The sequence below is a fragment of the Brachycentrus maculatus genome, unplaced genomic scaffold, assembly GCF_059751285.1.
Source record: "Brachycentrus maculatus isolate JH-2025_06_01 unplaced genomic scaffold, ASM5975128v1 h1tg000089l, whole genome shotgun sequence".
NCBI classification, from domain to species: Eukaryota; Metazoa; Arthropoda; class Insecta; order Trichoptera; family Brachycentridae; genus Brachycentrus; species Brachycentrus maculatus.
The window spans coordinates 3,113,284-3,138,745 of record NW_028280843.1 but is presented as its reverse complement, the minus strand read 5'-3'; the positions used below and the strand labels follow the sequence as shown (position 1 = coordinate 3,138,745).

The following is a 25,462-nucleotide window of genomic DNA, read 5'->3' as shown; positions in this document are numbered from 1 at the left end:
ATATTTTTAAATGCCCCTCCCCCCTGGAAATTGAACCCGGGACCTCCAGAACAGTAGCCGAGCGTTACACTACGGAGGCAGACAAAAAATAATAACTCACAAAACTTCTATTTTTAGAAGTTTTTCTGAAAGTAGATCGTAAGGATAGGGATGGTAAATGTGAAAGATAGATCACAAAGACCAAGACCAATTATAAATATTTCTTAAATATATTTTGCAATTTGCGGGAATCGAACCCGCGACGCCAGTTTCGCAGTCGAGCGTCTACCCAACTACGCCACGGTGCTCGTAAGCGTTTAGTTATGAAAAAAATTGGGAAACGTAGATATGTTTTTATTCAAAATAATGAATAAATACATAATAGCATTGAGTTTGAAAAATCTACAAATGTAGGAATAATATCAAATATGATAAAATGTGAATAAGATAATAATATATTTTGGAGTAAATAAATACAATATCGTAAAACGATTGAAATCGAATAAAATTTACATAGCATTTATTATCACAATTTAAACTAAAGATGAGAAATTTAAATAAATTAGGTAATATTTGTTTTTACATATTAAAAAGTACTGCACAGACCAATATATACACTATTCATATATTGTATTTTATTTATTTAATTACATTACACGTCATTTAAAAGTAACCTTTGATATTAATTATTTGTAGCACTGTTTTGATGCACGCAACATCATTATTGATTGACATTGAGACCACTATTTCTTAAAATTTACTGTAATTTTAAAGTAGATTTTAAGAAATAGTGGTATTTACTAAGTAAAAAATTATAATTCTTCTTAAAAACAAAATCTTATTTTATAAAATTTTTGAATTTATATCGTATAGTTCATTCACATTTTTTTTCAATATTACACAACATGACACAAAACTTTCAATTAAATTAAATTATGTTTTTACTATATTTATATAGTCTTGTTTACTAAGTATCGTTTACCTTTACTTATTTACATACGTTATTTTGTATAGGTAAAAAAATCTTTTTCATCGGATGAAAAATATATATTATTTTTAATACGCGTGATTTTCTCCGTGTCCCATTTTCATTAAACAACCGGTGTATTAGAAATCTCCACAAGAGCCCGTGGAATGAAGAGAGGTTGCAAGTTCCAGGAAGTGTTCACCGATGCGTCAAAAACCAGTCGTATCACCTCCACACCCGACACGTGTTGTCCTTGGATGCTGTTACCAGAGTATCTCCCATGTAGCTAAAAGCACACGAGAACACCTCTCCTCTGTGCCCAGAAAGCACCTGCAAAAATCAGCACGAATTACGGGAAATTTAATGATATAGAAAATAGTTTTTCAGAATTTTCATTTTTAATTTGTTGCCGGTGGTGGTAAGACGTCAAACAAACATATGGACCAAAGGCAAAATAAAGGAAGGCGTAAACGATCATGAGTTAATATTAAAAAATTGTAATAAAGTTTCATTTCTATATTGTTTTAAAACAGATAAAAATAATTAAAAAAAAAAAGTATGTAAAGAGAACTCTACCGACAAAACACATCACGCGGCTTGTGGGTCTCTGAAAAAAGTAATCTATTAATTATATATAAATGTATGTGCAGTACGTGTTACTAAAAAGTACCAATTTGAAAAAGTGGTTGAAAACAAAGTTCGAGTTTTTTTATAAATTAGTACTATCGATTTCATCCCAAATACGCCACATGTACTAAGGTAAGTGTCTATAATACTGACCTAGTTTTTGTCTTAAGCCGGTCCATATTTTTAAAATATTTATTTAATATTAAAACGGCTTGATAATTTTTTAAATTTATTTTTATTTTTTAATGGGATAGTTTTATCCTTACAAAGTTAAAAAAATAATAGTCAAAAGTCAAGTGCATATATTAAAATCCACGCAATAAACAGTTAAAGGCTTTGTATTCAATACTGACCTATTCGAAATGGATTATTTCATAATACTGACCGCTGTTGCCCCTATTACTGACTATGAGTGAAAAAGACAACTAAATTCATATTTTAATATATTTTACCATATGTAAACTGGAGTAAGATATAAGTATTTGTAATGGAAATAAATGTAAAAGTAAGTACTTATGCGACAATTTATTATTTATTAAAAAAACATATTGGTTAAACAAAATGTATTGTTAATGTATTTTTTTAAGCTCACTATAAATAAGTAATTCTGGAATGGAATAATTTCCTCTAGCATTTAGTCACACCGGTTCTGGAATTGTTTTTATGATTCCTTCTGAAGTATACTATATAGTATCCTGTTTTTCTGGCACTTCCAGTTCAGGCATACCACGACCTTGATCAAAGCGGAACCATCCTTTTTGGGATTTATTACATTTCCTAAAAAATTCCCCTTCCTACTTTACAATACAGGACTCATTTTATTTTAGTTTTTACGAGGAAGATTTTTTGAAGACCCTTGGTGATTTTCAGTTTTTTTTCTTCTTTTCTGCCACTTTATCTTCTGGCACACAGAGACTGCTTAACCTTTCCTGTCCAGAGTAAAAAAAAAACAATCCGCGGGTTCCGAAGGGGGTACTGGCAATACCCCAAGTAAAATGCTAAAAATACAGGTTTTTCACAAATTCGACTAATGTCAAAATGTTTATCATGCTATTGTTATTCTATTTTTTCCATTTAAATTTGAATTTTCTGCAATAAACAATAATTTTCAAAAAAACATAGTTGTGAAGAAGTTCTCTGCGGAAATGACATTCAATTCCGCCCAATGTTTAAGCATCACTGGACACTAGGCGCTTCGGCCGGAAACGATGCAAGCGAGAGGGGGTGAGGAAAGAAAGAGAGAGAGAGAGAAGCATACTACTCGGTACATACTAGCAGGTTTCTAATTTGTCGTATATTATGGTGAAAAAAAAAACAAAGAATGGTAAAAAAATCAGAAAAAGCGAGAAACAATACAAAAATGACATTACGTTGTATGAACAGTTTGGACTTGGGTTTGGGAATATCTGTCCATCTGTAGCCTGATTTGGAAGTGAACAAATTTTCTTCATTTCTACTGTTGTCTACCATATGTACGGGCTTGACGCTGTTAGAGTCAGATTCATCAAGTTCTTGGATTATATAGTTATCTGAGTCGGCGTCGGAAGCATAATCTTTATTTTCTAACCCTAAATGGAATTCATCATCACTTATATACATACATCAGTGTCCGTATAGCTCAGAAGTTGCTCAATCATATCATCTGTCAATTATTTTCCACTCATTGTTAGGGTAAAGTAAATATTAAAATTATGACAATTTAATTAGTGTAAAAGGGTAGATATTTATAAAATAAATATGAAAATGCAATTGCACCAAGAAATTTCAGTAGATAATTTAAATTAATAATAATTCTTATAAGAAACGAAAAAAAACACTCTGTATTTGCCAAATAACGCTTGCGTAACGAGAACACGATTCACACGCGTGCAAATTTGGGAATCTACCGCCGATGGTTAAACTGTGGAGATAGATACAGCGCTAGTAAAGAAATTGATATCCCCTTCGGAACGGGACAGTTAAACGCTGTAAGAACATTTAAGATCGTGGGATTTGGAGGTTTACAAGGAGTAACCTCATTTGGGTGTGCAACATTAGAGCATGATGGTAGTGTGCCTGATATGTATATACATATATATATATATATATATATATATATATATATATATATATATATATATATATATATATATATATATATATATATATATATATATATATATATATATATATATATATATATATATATATATATATATATTTATATTTATATTCTACTAACCCTTATCCGCACCCGATGGTGCACTGCATCTGCACTGATGTTGTATTGACGCAGTGTTATCTCGATGGTTACTTACATGAAGGCAAGGTGATCACTCATGCGAGTATAGTGGAATCAGTTTATGTTTGATAATAAACAAAGTTTTTTTTGTTGATATTATGTTAAAAAAGAAAAAATAAATTGTATTTTAACATAAGAAAAATCACGAAAAGATGGCTCAGAACGAAACTCCTTTTCTGAAATAGTATGTGTTTATAATACTGATCTAGATTCGTTTCTATTACTGACCGCTGAAACTATTTATTATAATTATAAAACCAAGCAAAAATATATAGGTCAGAATTAGGCCCCCATAATCCAAAAACTGTATGCTATCCAAAGCACGCAAGAAATTTACGTATTTAAGAATTTTCACAAATTTATGTAAACTTTAAAAATGCTCTCGTCTTACTCATTACTGACCTATAGGTCAGTAAAGGAAACTAATGAAATTTCGGGTGAATGTAATACTGACAACTTTTATTTTATAAATGTATTGTATTAATCATATGGTTATTTCACAAATACTTTGTTTTTTGTAAATTCAATACACTAAACTAACTAACACATATAAAATATTAGTAAATATCAATCATATAAAAATAATACACCTTTAAAATAAAACTTGAAAGATTAGGCTTGTCTGTTAAGGATTTTCCGTGTGCGCGCGCTACTTGCCAGATGTCCAAACTATAACTGATATTTCAAATATGAAAAATCAAAATATTGACTGTAAAACATTGTCATCACATAACACAAGCATGGCTGCAGTGTTGGTAATATTAAAAATTAGTAATAATTGAACCAGTGTCTTATTATCTGTTGTTTCTTTGAAATAGGTCAGCAATAGGGGCTAGGTCAGTTTTATAGACACTTACCTTATATTGTTTAACCAAATGTCATCTTTACGATCGGTGCATGAAATGTTCCCGTACAAATTAACAATTATTTTTATTTCATGTTTTCATTTTGTTTGTTTGTTACATTTGTTATTCTTGTTTTAAACAATGATGTGGCTTGAAAATGATACTTGATTTATTATCATAATTTGAAATACCTGAGTGCAGTTTCCTGAATCACAATTCCACAGCCTGGCGGTCATATCGGCTGAAGCTGTCAGTAACGTATTACCCCCTGGACTGAAACAAACCTTTTAAAACCAATGTATTAATTTTGAAAACTGTTTATCGTATTTATGAGGTTATAATTTCCCTTGTGTCTTACACGTAATTTATCCAAATTTTAATGCATATTTTTTGCTCTCCCTCATCAGCACCCAAGTGGTGCGAGGTGTACGAGTCCCTAGAGGAGAGTTAATAAATTACAGTTAATATACGTATAAATGTATATATGTATTTAGAAAAAAGAGTAAAAAATGTATTTAACGTACACTTAAAGAAAAGTCACAAAGTATGCAAATGAATAAATATATACTTAATGTTATCTACTTGTAATATTGACAAAAATAGTGGAAAAATAGGAAGACATGAAATATTCAATATTAACGTGTTTTGGAAACTTGTATGGCCATCTATGAATCAGTGGATCTACTACATTATAATCCTTTGTAAAAAGGTTTGCGTCTATTCTTGTATTTCCATAAACGTTTTACGATTCAACAACAGATGTCCAATTTATTTTCAATGTACTAGATCAGAAGTGAACGCGCGGGACGCACGCAGCCCCCTGACTGCTCTGATGCGGCCTTGTGCTAATAGAAAATATATATTAATATCTTCAAATATAAAATCGCAGCTTCCGTATGTTTGTGTGTACAAAACTCGAAAAGTAGTGTTTGAATATTTAATAAACGTGACATTGTGTTGAATCAGATAAATCATAGGCTCCCAAACTTATTTGACCCATAGCCACCATTTTCAGACGCAAAATAATACAAGCCCCCCTGGAAATTTGCCTTTTGAAATTAAATAAAGCAGAAAATGTAGTGAACTTATTTTTTATATATTTTCTTAGAGTGTCATTCAGGTTATTATATATATTTTTAGGTTATGTTTTCGTACTTGTTGACTGACCGGCATAGGCCCCTAGCGGTCGATTCATGAACTAGATGTGTACGCATATGATCGAAAACATCGCAAAATCACAGATTTTTAAGGTGATTTTTTAAAATAAATAAAACTTTTGGTATGTAACAAATTAGATACGTATGTATATCGTATAAAATAATATTTTTAAAATTCCACAAGGTTATAAATTTTAGCACCTCATTTTTCACATGGCTCCCCTACTCCCCCAGGGCCAGAATTACTTCCTCAGCTCTCTCCAGAGCCCCCTTGGTGGCCAGGGGCCCACTTTGGAAACCTATGAAATATATGAATGTGGTCTTTAGAAATAAAATGGTTCCTCACCCCTGTACCTCTATTATTCAACGTCTCCAAAGGAAGAGGAAAAAAGTTCAGATCATTTTTTGTGTTTATATTTTTCCTACTTGCCCAACTAATCAAAAATCTATTTGTAATCAATCTAACTATGCAATCTCTTTTATTTTCTGTTTTACCTTTGAAACTTCACTAGCATGTCCCTTCATTATCTTCAACTCTCTGAAATCAGTTTGGACATCAAATATTCTCGCAGAACAATCCAATGATCCAGTGGCTAATCTTTTACCGCAGTAGTCGAATGTGACATCTAAAACCTTTGAAACATATCACAATGCATTAATTTATTACCTTAAACATAATGCACAACACAAAAACATACCATAATACCTCATCTGTGTGATTGGATATAGTAGCCAAACATTTCCGAGTCCTCAAGTCCCATACCCGTGCTGTATTATCAAATGAACTACTCGCAATTAAATGGCAAGACCAGTTGTAAAGGCAATTTGAAATTTCAGCTTCGTGTCCCAAGAAAACTGCCACCCGCCTTAAAGAAAACATTATTTTGCAGAAATATTCATATTATTTTTCTTCTCTAACCCTTGTCTTCATCCAATGGTATTAGGGTACTGTATAGAATCAATATGGTTTTAACTTGATCATTATTCTCATGACGGCAAGGTCATTAGTCCTACGTTTCAGGCATTTATATATCCTTTTTTCTCTACTGGACCTATTTATACCCAAGTGGTGCACTAAATCAAAATAGTAACTTGATCATTATAACATGAAGATTGCATGATCTGTTCTGCACTTCAGATTCTTGGATAAAGGATTGGAATATGTTTGGAATATAGACGACATAATTGGAGATGCTCAGGGTGAAAGGCATTACTGCCATAGGGGAATGAAAATGGCGTAAAAGAAGAATAGCAGCAATAGCTAAAACATTTGGGATAGTATACCCATACTCTTATAAGATTGTTATTTATATGAAATTTAGCTTATCCTTTACTTAATTCGGGAAAACTTAAATCATCATATCAACACCAAAAATAAACATCACAAAGAGTTATTTGGAAATCAGTCATAATGCTTCAAAAATCAAATAAATACCATCCCTAATGGACCATTTATCTAAAGACTAATTTTGAATTTACAGAATAGTTGCCTTTTAATACATACCCTCCTTCTCTCAAATCCCATAGAGATATTGTATTATCAAAAGAACCAGTAATAAGCTCTTGAGATGATGTTTTGTTGAAATCCAAAGCAATAACCTCAGCCGAATGACCTATTAAGGGAATTACCTCTTGCCCTATAAAAATAAAATTTTGGAAAATTTATTGCTGTGAATATGAAATTTTGATTAGTATACATATTGAAATGTTTTTGTCACTTGCAATATGGGCATACAAAAAAAATACTTCATGTAGTTTGAATTATTTAAGAAAGTTCATTTAATTTTACAATATTTGCACATTGGATATTTGCTTTCTTAGAATGTGTGAAATTTTAATGAAAAGACATTGTAACAATCTACAATTCATTGGCTAATATCATGGTAATGGTGCTGAAAGACTAAGGAATTCATTGAAGTCAGTATCTATATAGTTTACACACCTGTTATAGAATCAAATATTCTGGAAGTATGATCCATAGAAGCGGTAGCGATCAAACCTCCACTTGGACAAAATTGTCCGCAAACTACTTCAGCTTGGTGCCCATAAAGTGTACATAAACATTCACCCGAAAGAGGATCCCAAATCTTTGCAGTTTTATCGAAAGAACCTGTTATTATTCGGTCGCTAAATTGAGGATAAAAGTTTGAATGATAAGTGTACATACATGTTGAAATATCGTTGGACTAATTTCTTTTATTAATATTATTTCACATTATATAAATGTGGCGTTAAATGAATATTATAATTTTAAATCACTTTTATTAATTTTCGCCCTTCCGGAAATTGAATTAAGACCTCCAGGACAGTAGCCAAATGCGATAACCACTATACTACGGAGGCAGGCAGACTATTATTATAGGCATCATTAAACATATGAAATCTAGCCAAATTTTGATTAATTATTTAATTTTTTTCTTACCACAGAGGAAAATTATATCCAACAGAGTAAACGACATTATTATGGCCTGTTAGTGTATGTTCATCTATACCTGAATCCACATTCCAAACTTTACACGTTCGATCATAACTTCCTGATAAGCACCTATGAGAAAATAAATATCTTATACAGTATTAAATTACACTTTAGGAATTTATTGTATTCTTTCAGATATTATCCTCAAGAAATTAACATACATTATGTTGATTTACTTACTGTTTTCCTTGCTTATCAAATGCTACATTAGTAAGAGGTAAAATATGCGTTTGTAGGGTTTTGTAAATATAAAATCTTTTTCCTGATGTCCCATCAGATTCTAAATTACTTTTCAGAGTTTCTATGCATTGCTTCAGTTGGTCAACTATGTTATAAGTTAAAAGATTTTCACTCTGCATCAATTCAGATATAACTATGTCAGTATTGGAGCTAAAACAAAGAGTACATAAATATATATATATATATATATATATATATATATATATATATATATATATATATATATATATATATACATGTGTGTGTGATTTAAAAAATAAAGCAATCGATTACAATTTAAAAATACCATATTTAAAACACATTTTAATAAATTAATATTAATTAATATTCACATGAGAAATTAACGCAGATTCTTACGATGGCATTAAATCCAGTAGATTAATAGTTTTCATTTTCTTAATTCCTGATTGGACATATTCCATAACAATTCCCGGAGGATAGTATCGCAAATGAAGTTTGGTGAGCTTCATTTCACAAGCGTAGAAATCACATAAATCTTAGTTTGTTCTCACGCATAGCTCATATGAGTAGGCTGAACTGACTATAGAAATAAGCAAAAAAAAAATATTACAATGTTTACTTGTCATTTTTGCCCTTCATGTGTCAAATGCTTTCGATATCTCTGAACTATTTATTTCCACTTGGTTGTTGACATGACAACGAATTGTTATTTTAGAATTAGTTCAATAAGCCATATGGCATGAGTGTCATGATTTTTATGATATCATTTGCAGTTGTTTATGTTACGGGTTGTGCTAGAATACTAAGTAAACCTAGGTTTATCCGGGTTAACCCAATCCTGTTGGGTAATGTTCAAAAACTGACAAAAATAAATTAGAATTTGCAGTTTACCCATGTATACCTAGGTCTGCCCAACACTGGATGGGTAATGTTAGGTTAGATTAGATTTTTAATTTACCATACAATATGTTTGGTAATTTTGTATGATTTCTTAAAATAATAAAACCTATAAATTAAAATATTTTGTATAAAACTTCCTTTGACCTGACTCTGTACTTATATTGTGTACGTTTATCTAACATTTTCCAATCAGCATTGGGTAGACTTAGGTGTACACGGGTAAACTGCGAATTAAATTTTATTTGTCAGTTTTTGAGGTTTACCATTACGTCAACTCGGATAAACCTAGGTTTACTTCGTATTCTTGCATTACCCGTAACATATACATACATTTCTCACTAATTAACCATTACCCCGCTCTCCCACAGGGGCAGGCACAGAAAATAGAACGTCATAACACTCTGTCTTTGTAATCATTCTTCGCCTCTTCCACATGCATGCATCTCCTCATACATACCCGTCGATTATTGTACAGAATAAATGTATATAAGCGGCCTTAGTTCTATGAAAAAATGTCTTCCAACTAACCAAAAACACGACAGTATTATATTAAGATTTAGATATTAAAAATATTCATTGTATGGCAATCTCCAACTAAATCATATTTTGTTCATTGAATGGGAAACGCTAAGAAAAATCTAATGTTGAATACAATAGATAAGATACGTACACAATTTTATAAAATCTGAGTAAATTTTTAATTGTAGGGTTCTAAAGATTATATTTTAGGCGTAAAGCATTTTGTATTATTATCGTAAAGCGCAAAGCTTACGAGTTATGTCTGTGATACCCAGAAATAAATCATTAGGTTCTAATAGAATTACGACACAGAATATTGAGCTAACCAGTTTGTATAACTTCAACTTTTATTTCGCAGTTGAATCGTACAGGCCTCTTGGTCTAGGGGTATGATTCCTGCTTTGGGTGCAGGAGGTCCCGGGTTCAAATCCCGGAGGGGCCCTGTTTTTTTGTCCTTTTTATTTTTTAAACATTTTTCTGTTGTTCATCTTTTTACAATGCGCATTTATAAAATGAGTTGATTTTAAATTAATTACAAAATTATTTTAAATTACTTAGAAAATAATAGAAAAATGGTACTGCCAGTAAAGTTAAATATTTTATAGCATGGTTTTGTTTATTTCATGACGTAATTCTAATACAAAGCTGTTTTTTTTTGTACGAAAAGCTTTTTTGTATGTAATTTTATTTGTAATGTGCTTTATTTATTTGTTTGAACAATAGATGTCGTCAGTGAGCCTTACGTATTGATAAGATGAAAAGGTTGGCATTACTAGATAAATATTTGCAACTAACTTCACTCTGCTTCAGGAAAACACAGCTGTCAGTCGTCTCGTTTCTTCGTTTCTTGTTGCCGTCTCATATCTGCGAGTCGTCTTGCGGTCCCGTGTCATTGTGATTAACGGTAAACATATTCTACATAATAAATAAGTGTTAAAAGCGTTCATGCGGTGTGTAGTTTGGTGAGCTTTTGTCTATTTATTTGATATAATCAGTGACGTGGAGTTGCAGAAGTGATCGTTATATTTGTGTACAAAGAATTGGATTTATTCCACACAAAGAGGATAAAATTGGTGATCTCGCGCGATCGAACCCGAAACGTTGACCCGATATTTTCGTAAGTATTCTTCTTTTCATTCAATAAGTACTATTTATTCATCAAATAATGTAAAAATAAAATGTACCTTCTACCTACGGAAAGTGTTAACGGAAATCGATTTGTTTACCTTGTGAAATGTTGACTACATCAGATGTTTTAACTGGACGCAGAAATATCAAAGCCAAGTGAGATATTTTAAGCTTTTAAACTAGTTTTTGCTATCGTTTTTCACATTTGAGGTGGTTATATTTATTTTACACGCTGAAGATAAAACATAAACATCTATTATATAACGTAACAATTAGTTGAAATAATATTATGTTTTTAAATTTGCAAGTAGGTATTCATTTACCAAAATAAAATGTACTAAAAAGATCTTTATAACTCAGTTAGACAGTTAAGTGAAATATTATTATAATAATAAACTTATTTCTTAAAAAATGTAATTAACTGGGGTAAAAAGGGGTATTGTTAATACCCCCAGTTATTGACACTACTCATATCATATGTTTTAATATTACCTGAAATTAGACATACCTGTTTTAAATACCTTTTCCAATTTTATTTCTATTTTTGCGTCAGATTTTCTTTATTTCGACCTGTTTTTTCTTTCTAACTACGTATTTTATTCTATTTGGCATTTCACAACCTTTACTTGATATATTTTTATATGTCCTCACTCGTTTGTGAGTGATTTTGAACTTATTAGTTATCCTTATTGAAAACAGTTTATTTTAACGTCACTCAATTATTATGCTTCAAAATATCTAGGATGACAATCACCATCCTAAAAACTATTATTTTATTTTTTAAATATTTTTTTATTATCAAAATATTTCAAAACAAGAAATAGTTTAAAATGAAAAGAACATTCTTTTATGCATACAAAAATACGTTGCTAGATGCACGTTTTGGTTGCAAATCAATATTTATTGAACCGAATGGTTCAATGTGACAATAACCGGGGTCTTTACCCTACCTACATATTTATCATGCAAAATACTAATTGGGTACGCTTCCGGACTAAATGAGGCTAATTAAATAATTATTATATTGATTTATATTATTTGTTAACATATCGTTTGACTGTTATCAATTTATCATTAAAGTTATACAATATTTAGTTTGTCTGGTTAAATAAATGTTATTGATTATACTTACAATTATCGCAAAAGCTGTAAACAAAACTTTAGCACTTAATTAGCCTTCAAAACTAATTAAGAGAGTTCCACAAACTGAACGTAATATTTTTTGACATCTTATCAAAGATGAAGAAGGATATGGAAGTCTGGGCATTTACGGGGCTGACGACCGTCTTAGGCTGGTTTAAGTGATCACTTTACACACGTGTAACATTCACCAATTCTACCCATTATTGACAACCACACTACTCGAATTCTTGGAAGTTCTTTATATATGAACCAATTTAGAGACCTTGTTCTTGAATCACTAGAACTTCACTAGAGACATCTATTGGTGAGATGAACAGAAGCTTTTTTATTGAGCAGATACTTTTTTATTCGTATGTGAGATCCGAATCTTAATTTCTAATAATTCAAGAACAACGTTTCGAAACGGTTTCATTTATATATAACTTAAAGGGTAAACTGTTTCATTTATGTCAATAATGGGTAGAATTGGTGAATGTTACACGTGTGTAAAGTGATCACTTAAACCAGCCTAAGACGGTCGTCAGCCCCGTAAATGCCCAGACTTTCATATTCTTCTTCATCTTTGATAAGATGTCAAAAAATAATATGAAAATAACTCCTGTAATTGGAGACAATCCAGATTTTGTGAACAAGTATTTGGACACACTCAAAATGTTGTAACTGAACGTAACATTAAATATTTATTACATATTTGGTTCGTATTGATTAATGGAGTAGTCCACTTGAAAACCACGTTATTTTAAAAAATTAAGTTTTTTATCCAATGGCGACAATCGGTAGAAGATTAAATCTTCTACCGACTTGTGCTTTTTTATAAGCTTTGAAAGTGAATTATCGATAAAATTAAGAAAAGAATGTTGAGAAGCTTTGCGTATGTGGAACGTATGAGTGAGGAAAGAATGGTTAAACAAATTTATGAAGCAAATGTAGTTGGAAAAAGAAGCAGAGGAAGACCGAGGAAAACTTGACACAATCAGGTATGTCAAATACTTGAAAGCGGCCGGGTCAGGAGTCGAAACAATCGGCGGGTATGTATGAGAAGATGGACGAATGTGGAATAGGCGAAGAATATTTGCAAATATAGGGTGGTTTGGCGTTCTATTCTCTCTGCGAATAGAAATTTATGAGGCAACTGTAGTTGGAAAAGGAAGCAGAGGAAGACAGAGGAAAACTTGGTACAATAATGTATGTTAAATACCTGAAAGCGGCCGGGAAATAATCGGCGGGTATGTATGAGGAGATGCACGAATGTGGAATAGGCGAAGAATGATTGCAAAGACATGGTGGTATGGGGTTCTATTATCTCTGCCTACCACTGCGGTGAAGCGGCGTGATGGTTAGTTAGTTGGTTAGTTTAGATGAATCTAGTCGAATCTCATTGCGAAAATAGTCGTCATTCTAAAAAAATCGGAATTATTTTGTTCGCTTTGGTATATAGAGCGCGAAAAACGTGTCGAAATTGTTTACTTTCATTTTTTTACCGGCGATGAATATGCATGGCTCCGACCCGTCTTGCTATTCACACAGGTGAATAATAATATTATCCGGGTATGATGAATTCGTATTTTCTTCTGCATAATTACAGTAGAACCTCGATATGACGGACCTCTATTCAACGAACTTCGGATATAGCGGACAAAAAATTCGGTCAAGTGTAAAAAAATAAAAGCAATCAAATTTTGTTTGCATTTTTGAAGTTTGCTGTTTTTTTTTTAAATAAATAACTCTCTGAAATTACGAAAATACGTATAATAAAGTTATTTTTATAGATGTATGACGTGATTATAAAAACCGCTAAAAATTATTTACATTTATGACACTTGAATTTAAGGATTATATTATATTAATATAATTCTTAGATCAAGATAACACTGCGTTTGTATGATGCAGTGCCCTATGCACCATTGGGGTGCGGATAAGGGTTTGAAAATGAATGAATATAATTCTTAAATTCGAGTGTCGCCGAATGTAAAAAAAATAGCGACCATGATAATTACGTCATACGTCTAAATACAACTATATTATACGCATTTACGTAATTTTAGAGAGTCGATTATAAAAAAACAGCAAATTTCAAAAGTGCAAACAAAACTTGATTCGTTTTTCAAAGCAGGATTACCAAAAGCAAGCGTTTCGATATCAAGCAGAAACGTCGCTGCACTAGTTTCCGAAGACAAAAGATAGAATTTTGTATTGTTTATTTATATCTAAAGTGCTCATATTTACAAAAAAAGTTTTGATTAATTTTTATTATGAAGCTTTAAATAATTGATTTTCAATTTTTTCAATATTTTTTTACAATCGATTTTCGGATTTAATGGACGTGACCTCCCCCCAATAGTCCGTTATATCGAGGTTTTACTGTTATATGAAACTTCATATTAACATTCATTCCGGGTCCGATTGAATCGAATTTCTTAATCACAATTCGCTCTTATCGCCAATTACACACGGTCTAATGGTTGGAGCAATATTATGGTAACAATTCCTCGTTTCTCATTCGTTTTAAGGTAGAATTCCTTGTCGGTGACATCGACCGAGTTTTAACACGAGACTGGTTGAACGTGATGAGGCATAAAGCCCTTCGGGGCGGTGCATTGAACCTGTCGAGTTCTAATCTAATATTCACCGTCACTACCACACGGCCACGTGCCACCTGCCCATCCCTGCTTCCCTGTTTTATCTCAGCACCTACCTTTACTGGACCAAAGGATATATTTATTTATTTTTAAATATTTGCTTGTTACTCTAGAAAATTTTCCTTGCCAATTATGTACAAGGGTTTGTTTCATATTTAGTTTATATGTCTTAAAAATTATAGTGGATGTGTATAGTCAATAATAAATTAATAAAGTTGATCCCTAAAAACACAAAACAACAGATACAACAATACAATAGACGCAATGGATTCAATATCTTATATCAATCAATATTTGTCACGTACATTATTTATTTGTCTTATTCGTCTTAATATTTTCTAAACAAGATTATTTTTTGACATCTCATCAAGATGAAGAAGAATATGGAAGTCTGGGCATTTACGGGGCTGACGACCGTCATAGGCTGGTTTAAGTGATCACTTTACACACGTGTAACATTCACCAATTCTACCCATTTTTGACAATAATGGGTGGAATTATTAATATAAAGCTTCTTTACATCTCACCAATAGATGTCTCTAGTGAATTACTAGTGATTCAAGAACAAGGTTTCTAAATTGGTTCATATATATAGAACTTCCAAGAATTTGAGTAGTGTGGTTGTCAATAATGGGTAGAATTGGTGAATGTTACACGTGTGTAAAGTGATCACTTAAACCAGCCTATGACGGTCGTCAGCCCCGTAAATGCCCAGACCTCCATATTCTTCTTCATCTTTGATGAGATGTCAAAAAATAATATGAAAATAACTCCTGTAATTGGAGATAATCCAGATTTTGTGAACAAGTATTTGGACACACTCAAAATTTTGTTTCTAAATAAGACACCACGAAATCTGATAGATCTTTATGTCCTATTGCCACACAAATTTTTGACAACTGCATACCTTTTTTGCGCATTCTGTTTCCATTTTCAATCTTTCTTTTTGAAAAATTGGATATACCCACACCAAATAAGGGACATCTTGTAATGACGTCTCATCACATTCACAAGTAGAGACATACATATAAGTATATCAAAGGATATTGGGTATGCGATATAAATTTAAAGACACTTTAATATTACCTTAGAGAACTCTTCTTAATCTTATTAAATATTATTATTTGTTAAATTCGCGTTTATCTGTATAATTCAATAATATACTCTATATTATATACGTACAATTATTATTTCATTCCTAAAAAGCGTTCGTAAAAGCAATCGGTCACGGAATATAATAACGTCATGAAATAAACTGAAAACTTCACATCAATATAGCTTTAAATACATGAATAAGATATCGATCTGACAGCGAGCAGTTGCGTATTATATTTATTTAAACTTCTTGTACAGAAAATATGTACATTAGCTGGCTTATTCCGTATTCCATATCTTCTAACCAATTAAAAAAAACTGGTAAGTGACGCTGGTCAATGTTTGAACATTATACAGTCGTTAATAATTTGAGGACAGATAGACAGGTTGTGCAAGAATATAAACGAAAAAACAAATTTGGATTTGCAATTTTCAATGAGTAAAAAGGTAGCGAGATCAATAGCGCTCAACACGAATACATTAAATGCTTTATCCTATAAGTTAATTTCGGCGACACCATATGACTATTATGGAACTATAATATTATAGATATAGTAAAGATAGATAATTCAAAAGAGCATACCACGATATCTGATTCATCTGTTTTTTGTTAAATGTATTATTAGTGGTAATATCTATGATCTATGAGGCTATTTTATACGCCATTTTTACATATTTATACGTATTTTTATTTTCAACAAGTTTGATAATGATCTCTCAAGGCTATTAATAAAATAGTAAGTAAAATCAGAAATTAATAAAATAATAAATGAAATAAAGACTGCTAATAAAATAGTCAGTAAAATCAAAAATCGTGATTGGATTCCAAATTTATTATATTGTTTGTTTTTTGTTCATGTACGCCTTTCCTAAATTATTTTAACCATTTCTACTAGACATTGAGTACAAAAATACCGAATTTTATTTGTTTCTCTTTTAAGTAAATTTTCCTCCAGCGAATGCTTTTGAGTTCAAAATTTCCTGTAACTTTCGTTATTTTCGCCTTGTTATTGCACTGCTAGGTACATTATGGCTACAGACGATCATTGGGAATCCTGAGATGTGAGTATGGATTCCAGACCCGAAGGAAATTGCAAAGGGTTAGGAAGGTTATGACAAATAAATTCCCCTCATTCGGTATTATTCGAGTTCGGTTTCCTCTTTTACCTTCGTATTCTTGATTTTTTTTATTCCGGGAACGCGAAACTGGTATGGGTTCGCAGATTAGAACCCTCAGCTTCGGGACATTGACCTCCTGTTTTTATTCGCGTAATAATTTTTAAATAAATATCTATCTTGAATGGACGGTGATGGAGCGATGCCAGTTTATCCATAGACAAATCGCGATAATAAGATTTATATTTTCAAGAGAATTTAGTATTATGTATCACGTGTTCTACTATGGTATATTTTAAAATTATGAGGAAACTTTCCCCTTGACCACGGGACTTATTTTAATGTACCTTAAAACGGGAATATCGTAAAATGTACGATGACAAGGAAAACTCTCATTTTACCAAAAATGTTTACCAAAAACATTCAACAAATAAGCGACATGTTTTGTAAGAACTTTATATAACTTAAAATTTAGGTAAAAAATTGAGATACGTGCTAGTTGTCACTACATTATTTACGTGTGTTGCCTCGGCTTTCCCCACAAATTGTGTTTCCGTCGTAGATTTTACGAATATCCCGTTATCTAGGGTTAAGTAGCTACTATAAAACTAAATTTACACGCTTACGATCTTCTTGAAAAGTGATTGATATTAAAACGTTAGTTTTTTTGTTAATCATTTAATAGTAGGTAGGTGATCCCGATATAAAAAAGCGTGAAAATTATGATATGTAAATGTGGCAACTTTTGTCAGATTTGACTGACAAAGATCATTGATGATTAAATGTCGGAATGCTAAATATGATAACATTGGGGTTCGAGCCCGCAATGTCACTTCCGCAGCTCATCGTAATTTCAATTACTTTTCTAAATGTGAACTTGAAGTAAAATGCGGTCTCGGGTCTTGAGCAGAATTTACTGCTTACTACTTTTTAGTCTCGTAACCGTACTCATTAATTATATCAAAGATTGAAAACCGGTTTTTGAGTGTTTTCAAGGTACACATGGATATTATAATAATATTTTATTTTTTTATCCTTATAGTGTTTCTTTTGTTCTGGTTGATATTTTTTCACTCATGTGTTACACTATATTGGCCTTTGAAAAACACACACACACACATCTTCAAACTTTTTCAAACTCTTATCCGCAACCCAATGATGCATAGGGCACTGCATCATATAAACGTAGTGTTATCTTGATCGTTAATTCATGAAGGAAAAAAGGTGATCAGCCCTCCGCTTCGGGTACCAGTCCAGGATAATATTGAATAAATATTACAATGAAAAAATCACTTATATTTATGAGCCCGGGACCTCTTGAACGGTAGCTGAGCGTAATTTGTAATATGTTGGCCTGTAATCAACATAATTATGTATTGTGAAACATAAATTAGAAACCTGAAACATGAAAATTTTAATAAGTGGCACTTAAAAGACTGATCTAAGGCGTAGATTTTCGGGAAATTCATAAAAGTGGAAATATCTCGAAAACTAATGCACTTTTACTGAGGTCATATATTAATTTTTAGTGAAGTCATAAGTTGACCTAACACCCCTTAAAAGGAATACGTTGGATTATGGAACACCCTGTATACGTGTGTGTGTATATATATATATATATATATATATATATATATATATATATATATATATATATATATATATATATATATATATATATATATATATATATATATATATATATATATATATATATATAAAATATTTGTATAAAACTTTCCTTACAATCGCCTGGCGACACGCTTAAATTTGAATAGAAACTTCAAAATAACGGCAAAACTTCAAATAATTTCAAACAATTTTCAAGTAAGCAATTACTGAGACTCTTTCAGATAAGTTTTAATATAAGTTGTGAGAAATAAAATTATCCTATCTAATGGTTTTAGTTACCAGTAGGATCATTTTACATTGAAATATCTATTATATCAAGCTCTTGTTTGAAACTCCCAACTACAGAAAAGTGTGCCTACAATGCGAGTTATTGATACTTTATATTCGAGCAAACGGTTAAGATCCATTATAACGTAAAATGTATGTATTTTTAAAAACACTCTTTATTGAATTTTATAACCTAAAATTACGACAAAGAAAAAACACTCTACAATTCAAATAACTGTTTAAAAATCTACTTTAAAAATACATTATTAATAAGTATGTATTAATTTAAAAATGCATAATTAAATATTCATTTATACTACATATACCGTCAGAGTGAATACCTGCCCATATATTTTATACTAGCAAGTGCCTTAGTCACCTTAACCACATATTCTTTGTTAGCCCAATAAATGACCAAATGCCAATTTTTTTTTAAATCTCTGGCCTCGCTTATTCCCCTCCCTACAGATATCCCTCTCATCCTGGCGAGCAGGAACCCAATTATGTACAGACTGTTAGTTGTTTTTCTGAAATTAAATGGAATAAATTTATAGTTTTTCTTTATAATTTATAGTCTATCATATTTTATAATTAAGAATTCAATTAACTTGACATTGGCAAATGCATTGTATTACATGTGCAACGCCATTCTATAATAAAAAAGTGCCTTAGTCGTCAAGTTGGCAAGCCTGCGCGGCGCGCTGTCATAGTGTGCGCGCGCGATGAGTACTGAAGTTGAGTATTTAAGATTTTCAATATTTCTTTAAATCATGAGTACTACTTTACGTACATTTTTAATAATTCTAACTTTTTATTATTAAATACAATATAACGTTCAATTTGTTTTGTGAAGCGTCCAATTTGGTTTGTAAAACGTCGAACTTTTAAGTAAAAAACCTGTTTAAAAGGTTAGACATTAATAAATTGTGCCTTATCTCTCTCAAATTACTATAAATTTCGTTATATCTGACTTTCTTCGTCGGATATATCAATTAATTTTTGACATGCGAAATAGACTGCTGTAAACACACAAATACAAAACATCTTGTATCTAGTTTATGAAAGGTCTCAGCTGGAATTTTGCCATTCAACAACGCGAGGTAAGTAAATTCGCGAAAATATAACCATTATAATATTTCGACTCCGTTCATCAACTTACACATTGAATGAATATTATTTTATGTTAAATATTTACATGCCAAAATACTATATAAGTGTGTAAGTAACTGTGTAATAAACGTATTAATAGCACAATAGAAAAATGGTATTTACGCACGTAAGATGACTATTATTTTTATAACCGTTCGTGTGTGTAAGTACTTTCATTGATATTTAGCGTGTGTATATATATATATATATATATATATATATATATATATATATATATATATATATATATATATATATATATATATATATATATATATATATATATATATATATATATATATATATATATATATATATATATATATATATATATATATATATATATATATATATATATATATATATATATATATATATATATATATATATATATATATACTCACACACACATATACACATGTGTGTGTGATTTTTATATACACGTCTTTAAAATCAATTATCCAATGAAAAATAGGTAATGTTGAAGAACGTTATTTGTTTTCAGTGTTCTTAAGTATTAAAGCAAATTCAATATTATTTTTCTTTACGTATTTAGAGTTCTTTTTTTTCTAAATAGTAATTCTTTGATTTTCACCGACACCGTGGGTAAATCATAAACCGCGCGTTCAAACAAATGTAACCCAACCTAAGTCATTTTAGATGCATATTTTTCCTTAACAATATATCTTGTGTCTTCAGGTAGTGCATGAAATTAGCTCGACATCGCATATGTTTAACATCGTCAGACTGAATAGAGTTACTAGACTTTCTTCTTCTTCCTAGCTCCATCCCAACTTATCGTCTTTGTAGACTGTTGGGATCAGCTCTTCTCGTCCTCAGATTGTATATCCTTCTATCATATACAACGTCACCTAGGCCATGCCTTAGAATCATGGTATCTTTCTGTAGCATCTATGATTTTTTGGTCTTCCTTTTCGAGGAAGTTCAATGGAAATCGCCTGACTTACAATATGTTCAGGTTCTTAACAGAGTTAATAGACCGATCTCCTCAATTTACTGAATGCTTTGATGATATGAGTTGTATGTGTTATATTTATGTAATTCAAGTGTTAAATTTGTTAATAATTATTCCGAGTCTTTGTTTAGCGCCGCTATTTCCTGTATACTACATTCACGCGTAGAAAGCATTCAGAATGCACATTTGTATCCAGATTTTCCCATCCTTGCAGCTGTTGCATGCATAATGAACACGCAAACATCCTGTTTGTAACATGAACTCCTGGCAATGACATGACGCACAGGTGATGTTTGTTAAATTCACTGTAACTTATAATAAAATAATGGATACCCGCGCACAAATATTGAATATTTGCACACATTATTTTATTTTACTAACCGCAATAATATTTTATAATATTATCACATTCGAAATATTTCGCAGTGTAAATAAAACTACGTTTTTATATTACATATGTTTCGGAGTGTAATAACAGAAACACTGCGACTGATGTCCACGTCAACCTGCTCTTTTTATTGACATGTTTGTTTGATAGAACTCCACACTAAATTAAATACTACCCGATATTTGGTCGTGACAACCATTTCGCCAAAATGCCCGCAGAAGGCGAACTAATTTTTTATATCGTAGAATTAAAGTGAAAACCTGTAATTGTATTTTTGATTTGACGTCTTTCTTTTCGTTTCCATGTAGCATTATATGTTAAAACTGTTTGTATTTACCAACTACCCACAGACTTGTGTACAAAACAATATTACTTAAATCATCTCGAGGAACGACGGAGTTTATTACGGTTATCTGGATTCAGTGAAATGCGTGAGAGCTTTTCCCCTAATACTTGTGTTGTTCCCTTGTAGCTCGTTTAAAGACTGATCCATTAAAATTAACAACAACAAAAAGTGTTTTCTCATATTTCATTTTCGTAAACCTTTTCTGGATCTAGAATAATAACTCTTATTTCGAAATATTTAACTGTTTTCATGTTGAGTTTTTGTTTAGTTTAACAAGATCGTTTAGACTTAAACCCTCGTAATCGCGTACAAGGTACTCAAACCATTCAGCTATAAGGTCGTGTAAGTGAACGCGAGCAAGTAGGTAACACACCGTGTTCCTTGCTCTCCAGCTTCCCGAATAAGCGACTCTCTTACTTTTCTCTCTTTCTCCGGATAGTAATTTACGTCTGCTCTTTATTCCTATATTCCCATCCCCGCGGAACAAAGGACCGTCTGGAGCCAACGACCTCTCAGGAGAAGAGATCTTTGTTTTACCTCCTGTATTTTTATACTGCTCTGTTATGTTCTTCTGGTTTTCGTTAGGAATATGCCAACCAGCATCATCTACTGCATATTTATGCGACTATTTGCATGTTTTAAAGAAGTCGGTGCTGCTCTCCTTTGTTATTATCTAAGAACTTTCTTGTGTACTTTTTCCGGTCTATATAGTAGGAATTCATATTTAGTATACCTATAACTAATGACATTATATATAATATGTTCCGTGCACTGAATGTTTATAGAAGTTCATAATGTAAAATGTCAAGTTGTGACCCTGTGGTTAGTGTCGCAGACTCTGAGTCAGAAATTTTAGGTTTGAATCCACTCTACCACTACATGTTGTCCATTTTTAATAACGAACTTTTTAGGCCTCTAAAATACTATGAAACTGAAATATTCGTGTCGTCCGCCTCCGTAGTGTAATGTTCAGCACGCTCTGCTACCGTTCTGTAGGTCCCGGGTTCGATTCCCAAGGGGGGTAAAATAAATATATGTGATTTTTTCACTGTTATATTTATTCAATATTACCCTGGACTGGTACCTGAAGCGGAGGGCTGATCACCTTTCCTTCATGCGTAAACGATCAAGATAACACTGCGTTTATATAACGCAGTGCCCTATGCACCATTGGGGTGCAGATAAGGGTTTTTATTATTATTATTTATTATAATAAAAACACGAATATTTCTTTAAAAATAAACTCATTAACATTTGACAACCGATATAGCCATATCGTACTCAGGACTCATATTACAGGCATCTGACGGAATTAGAATCATAATTATTAAATATATTTCAGTTGGAAAACCTTATTTATTTTTAGTCATCTCCGTTCCAATGTTTCTAAAATCGGAAATAATTTCCCGCCTTACCCAGTTTAAAAAAAATAAGTGCAAGCTTGCCTAACAAAGAAATTAATTTTTGCTAGTATTCGATGTTGTTGATAAGCCTCTCTTTAGAATTTAAAGTATCAATCTATTTCAGGTCAAGACGCTTCTATTAGTTCGGAGCGACATCAACAAGCTAAGATCCTTGACTTACAAAGCTTTTTAGCCCCGACTTTCAGAAAATACTGAATAATTGATGCCTTTGCATTTCCACAAATAAACTTTGCATGACACAATACTGTTATTAATTCACGAATAGAGAATCACTTAAATATACATATGTGTATATATATTTATATATATATATATATATATATATATATATATATATATATATATATATATATATATATATATATATATATATATATATATATATATATATATATATATATATATATATATATATATGTATATTTATGCATAAATAAAAAAAAAAACTCTTTGTCCAAATACACATTATAAAAGATAGTTGACTCTTTTTTATGTATAAAAAAATTCAATCTTGTTTTCTGTCGTCTCCCAGTATTAAAATAATCCGGTTAGAATCTTACACTCATCTATGTAAAAACTTTCGCAAACCAACCATAGATGGCTCCCGTGAACTCAAACATAAAGCCTCACGAGATTAATGATAAATGTATGAGTTTCAAAAATTTTAGAAGTGTGATTTTCTATCATGGGTTGAATAGTGAATGTTACACGTGTGTAAAGTGATCACTTAACCAGCCTATGACATGCAATAACCCCTGACATGTCATAACCCCTGTAAATACTCAGACTTCCATATATTTATAGTTTTGTAAAATTCTATTAAGTATTTAAATATTTAATGTATCTTTTAATAACAAATTTTAAATAAATGTTTGTAAATAAATTGTCAAAATAATGAGATAAGAAGCTATTACGAGTCGATTCAACGATACATTTTATTTTGGTGTATAAAGAATTACTTACATAGTATTTATGTGATTCATTCAATTATGTTATCTTTTTGTTTTTCTCAGTTAGAGGTCTTGTTATGATCCCACTTCCCCCACAGAGATCCCCCGGGACTCTTCTGACGTAAGCTTACAGCCGAAAAGAAATAACGAAAATATCCTCGAAACCTGCAATTTCTATTAACGTTTTTTACTCTAACGCTTTTTTTACTTTTTGTGTTATTTTTAGAATTATCCGTTATTCAATGGTATATGAAATCTTGATATACGAGTATATATTTGAACTAGACAAAAGTCATATCTACCGTTTTAATATAATACGAGCTTATTCTAGGCTCATAAAGTGACTCTTAAAGAGGTTATACCGCAACAAAACTCCGCTTTTAATAAATAAAAAACATGTGATATGTTCCTCTAATCATTGTTAAAATAATATATTGTTGTCAAGCAGGTAGGTACTGAGTTTCAAAAAAACCCCGGATAATTTTTAATATCACGTTTTATTTACTAAGTATTTATTTAAATTTAAAAAATACCTTTACCTTTCATTAATCTTCATTGTACTGTAGAGTTTATGGTGTAATGCCTAAAGCGCCTAGAGATACCTTCGGACTTGGGCCATTAAATTTCCTGTAGGGGACAACCGAGTAGGTACTGTAAACGTAGACATAAAAGTCGTCTGCGCCTAAAGCCATGGCGAGTTGTTTCATTTCATTATATCTCCTTTCTTGCTCACTATTTACCGTCCAAAGTGACCGTTTCAAATTATTTTTTCAGTTTCATTTAATTTTTACGTACTCTGTCTGGCCTGACCAAAATTTTACATAATTTTATAAAAAAAAATTGTACGGTAAATGTCAATAAATAATAATAACTAGGCCTCGTGCATCGCATGCCTCTCGAGAGCTTAATAGAGCTTGCCTATTCTAAGTCATCAGGTTCGCAACGCCTAGGACGTTCACTGCTGATAATCGGGACGCGGATCTGACTTGGTAGGATGAGCTTGAAGAGAGCTTGGAGGCAGTTTATGGACTCCTTTTTTTAATTACATTTTTAACTAACTAACTAACTAACTAACTTACCATCACGCCGCTTCTCCGCAGGGGTAGGCAGAGAATCGAACGCCACACCACTCTGTCTTTGCAAACATCCTTCGCCTCTTCTACATTCACGCATATCCTCATACATACCCGACGATTATTACGATTCCTGACCCGGCCGCTTTGACATACCTGATTGTGCCAAGTTTTTTTCGGTCTT

General features: G+C 31.5%; 2 protein-coding genes across 4 annotated transcripts in view; one reads left to right on the top strand and one right to left on the bottom strand.

The window, feature by feature from the left end:
• Window positions 1-483: 483 nt before the first annotated feature.
• LOC148310744 (dynein assembly factor with WD repeat domains 1) lies at window positions 484-9,430 on the bottom strand. 2 transcript variants are annotated; one of them, XM_088257987.1, is made up of 9 exons: window positions 8,930-9,430; window positions 8,513-8,722; window positions 8,279-8,401; window positions 7,799-7,983; window positions 7,361-7,493; window positions 6,563-6,722; window positions 6,352-6,489; window positions 4,891-4,983; window positions 484-1,276 (listed from the first exon to the last, which is right to left on the bottom strand). In XM_088257987.1, exons 1-9 carry the CDS (start codon window positions 9,040-9,042, stop codon window positions 1,172-1,174), a joined length of 1,260 nt encoding a protein of 419 aa, XP_088114113.1. In that variant the 5' UTR covers window positions 9,043-9,430; the 3' UTR covers window positions 484-1,171. The 2 variants fall into 2 exon arrangements, with proteins under 2 accessions (XP_088114113.1, XP_088114114.1); XM_088257988.1 differs by lacking the exon at window positions 484-1,276 and adding an exon at window positions 6,058-6,155 and having other exon boundaries at window positions 4,911-4,983.
• A 1,320-nt stretch (window positions 9,431-10,750) lies between these two features.
• Oatp30B (Organic anion transporting polypeptide 30B) overlaps window positions 10,751-25,462 on the top strand; it is a 128,720-nt gene continuing 114,008 nt past the window's right edge. The window contains exon 1 of one of the 2 annotated variants that reach the window (XM_088257984.1): window positions 10,751-11,069. The gene's annotated coding sequence lies outside the window, so the exon portion shown is untranslated. The remainder of the gene's footprint in view (window positions 11,070-25,462) is intronic. The other variant, XM_088257985.1, reaches the window with a different exon arrangement.

Excerpts from the sequence above, each read along its gene's own strand:
- LOC148310744 (XM_088257987.1), bottom strand. The coding sequence starts at position 9,042 with ATGAAGCTCACCAAACTTCATTTGCGATACTATCCTCCGGGAATTGTT. Across the intron at positions 8,723-8,929 it reads CTACTGGATTTAATGCCATC|CTCCAATACTGACATAGTTA; the intron begins GTAAGAATCTGC and ends TCTTTGTTTTAG. Across the intron at positions 7,494-7,798 it reads AATATTTGATTCTATAACAG|GGCAAGAGGTAATTCCCTTA; the intron begins GTGTGTAAACTA and ends TTATTTTTATAG.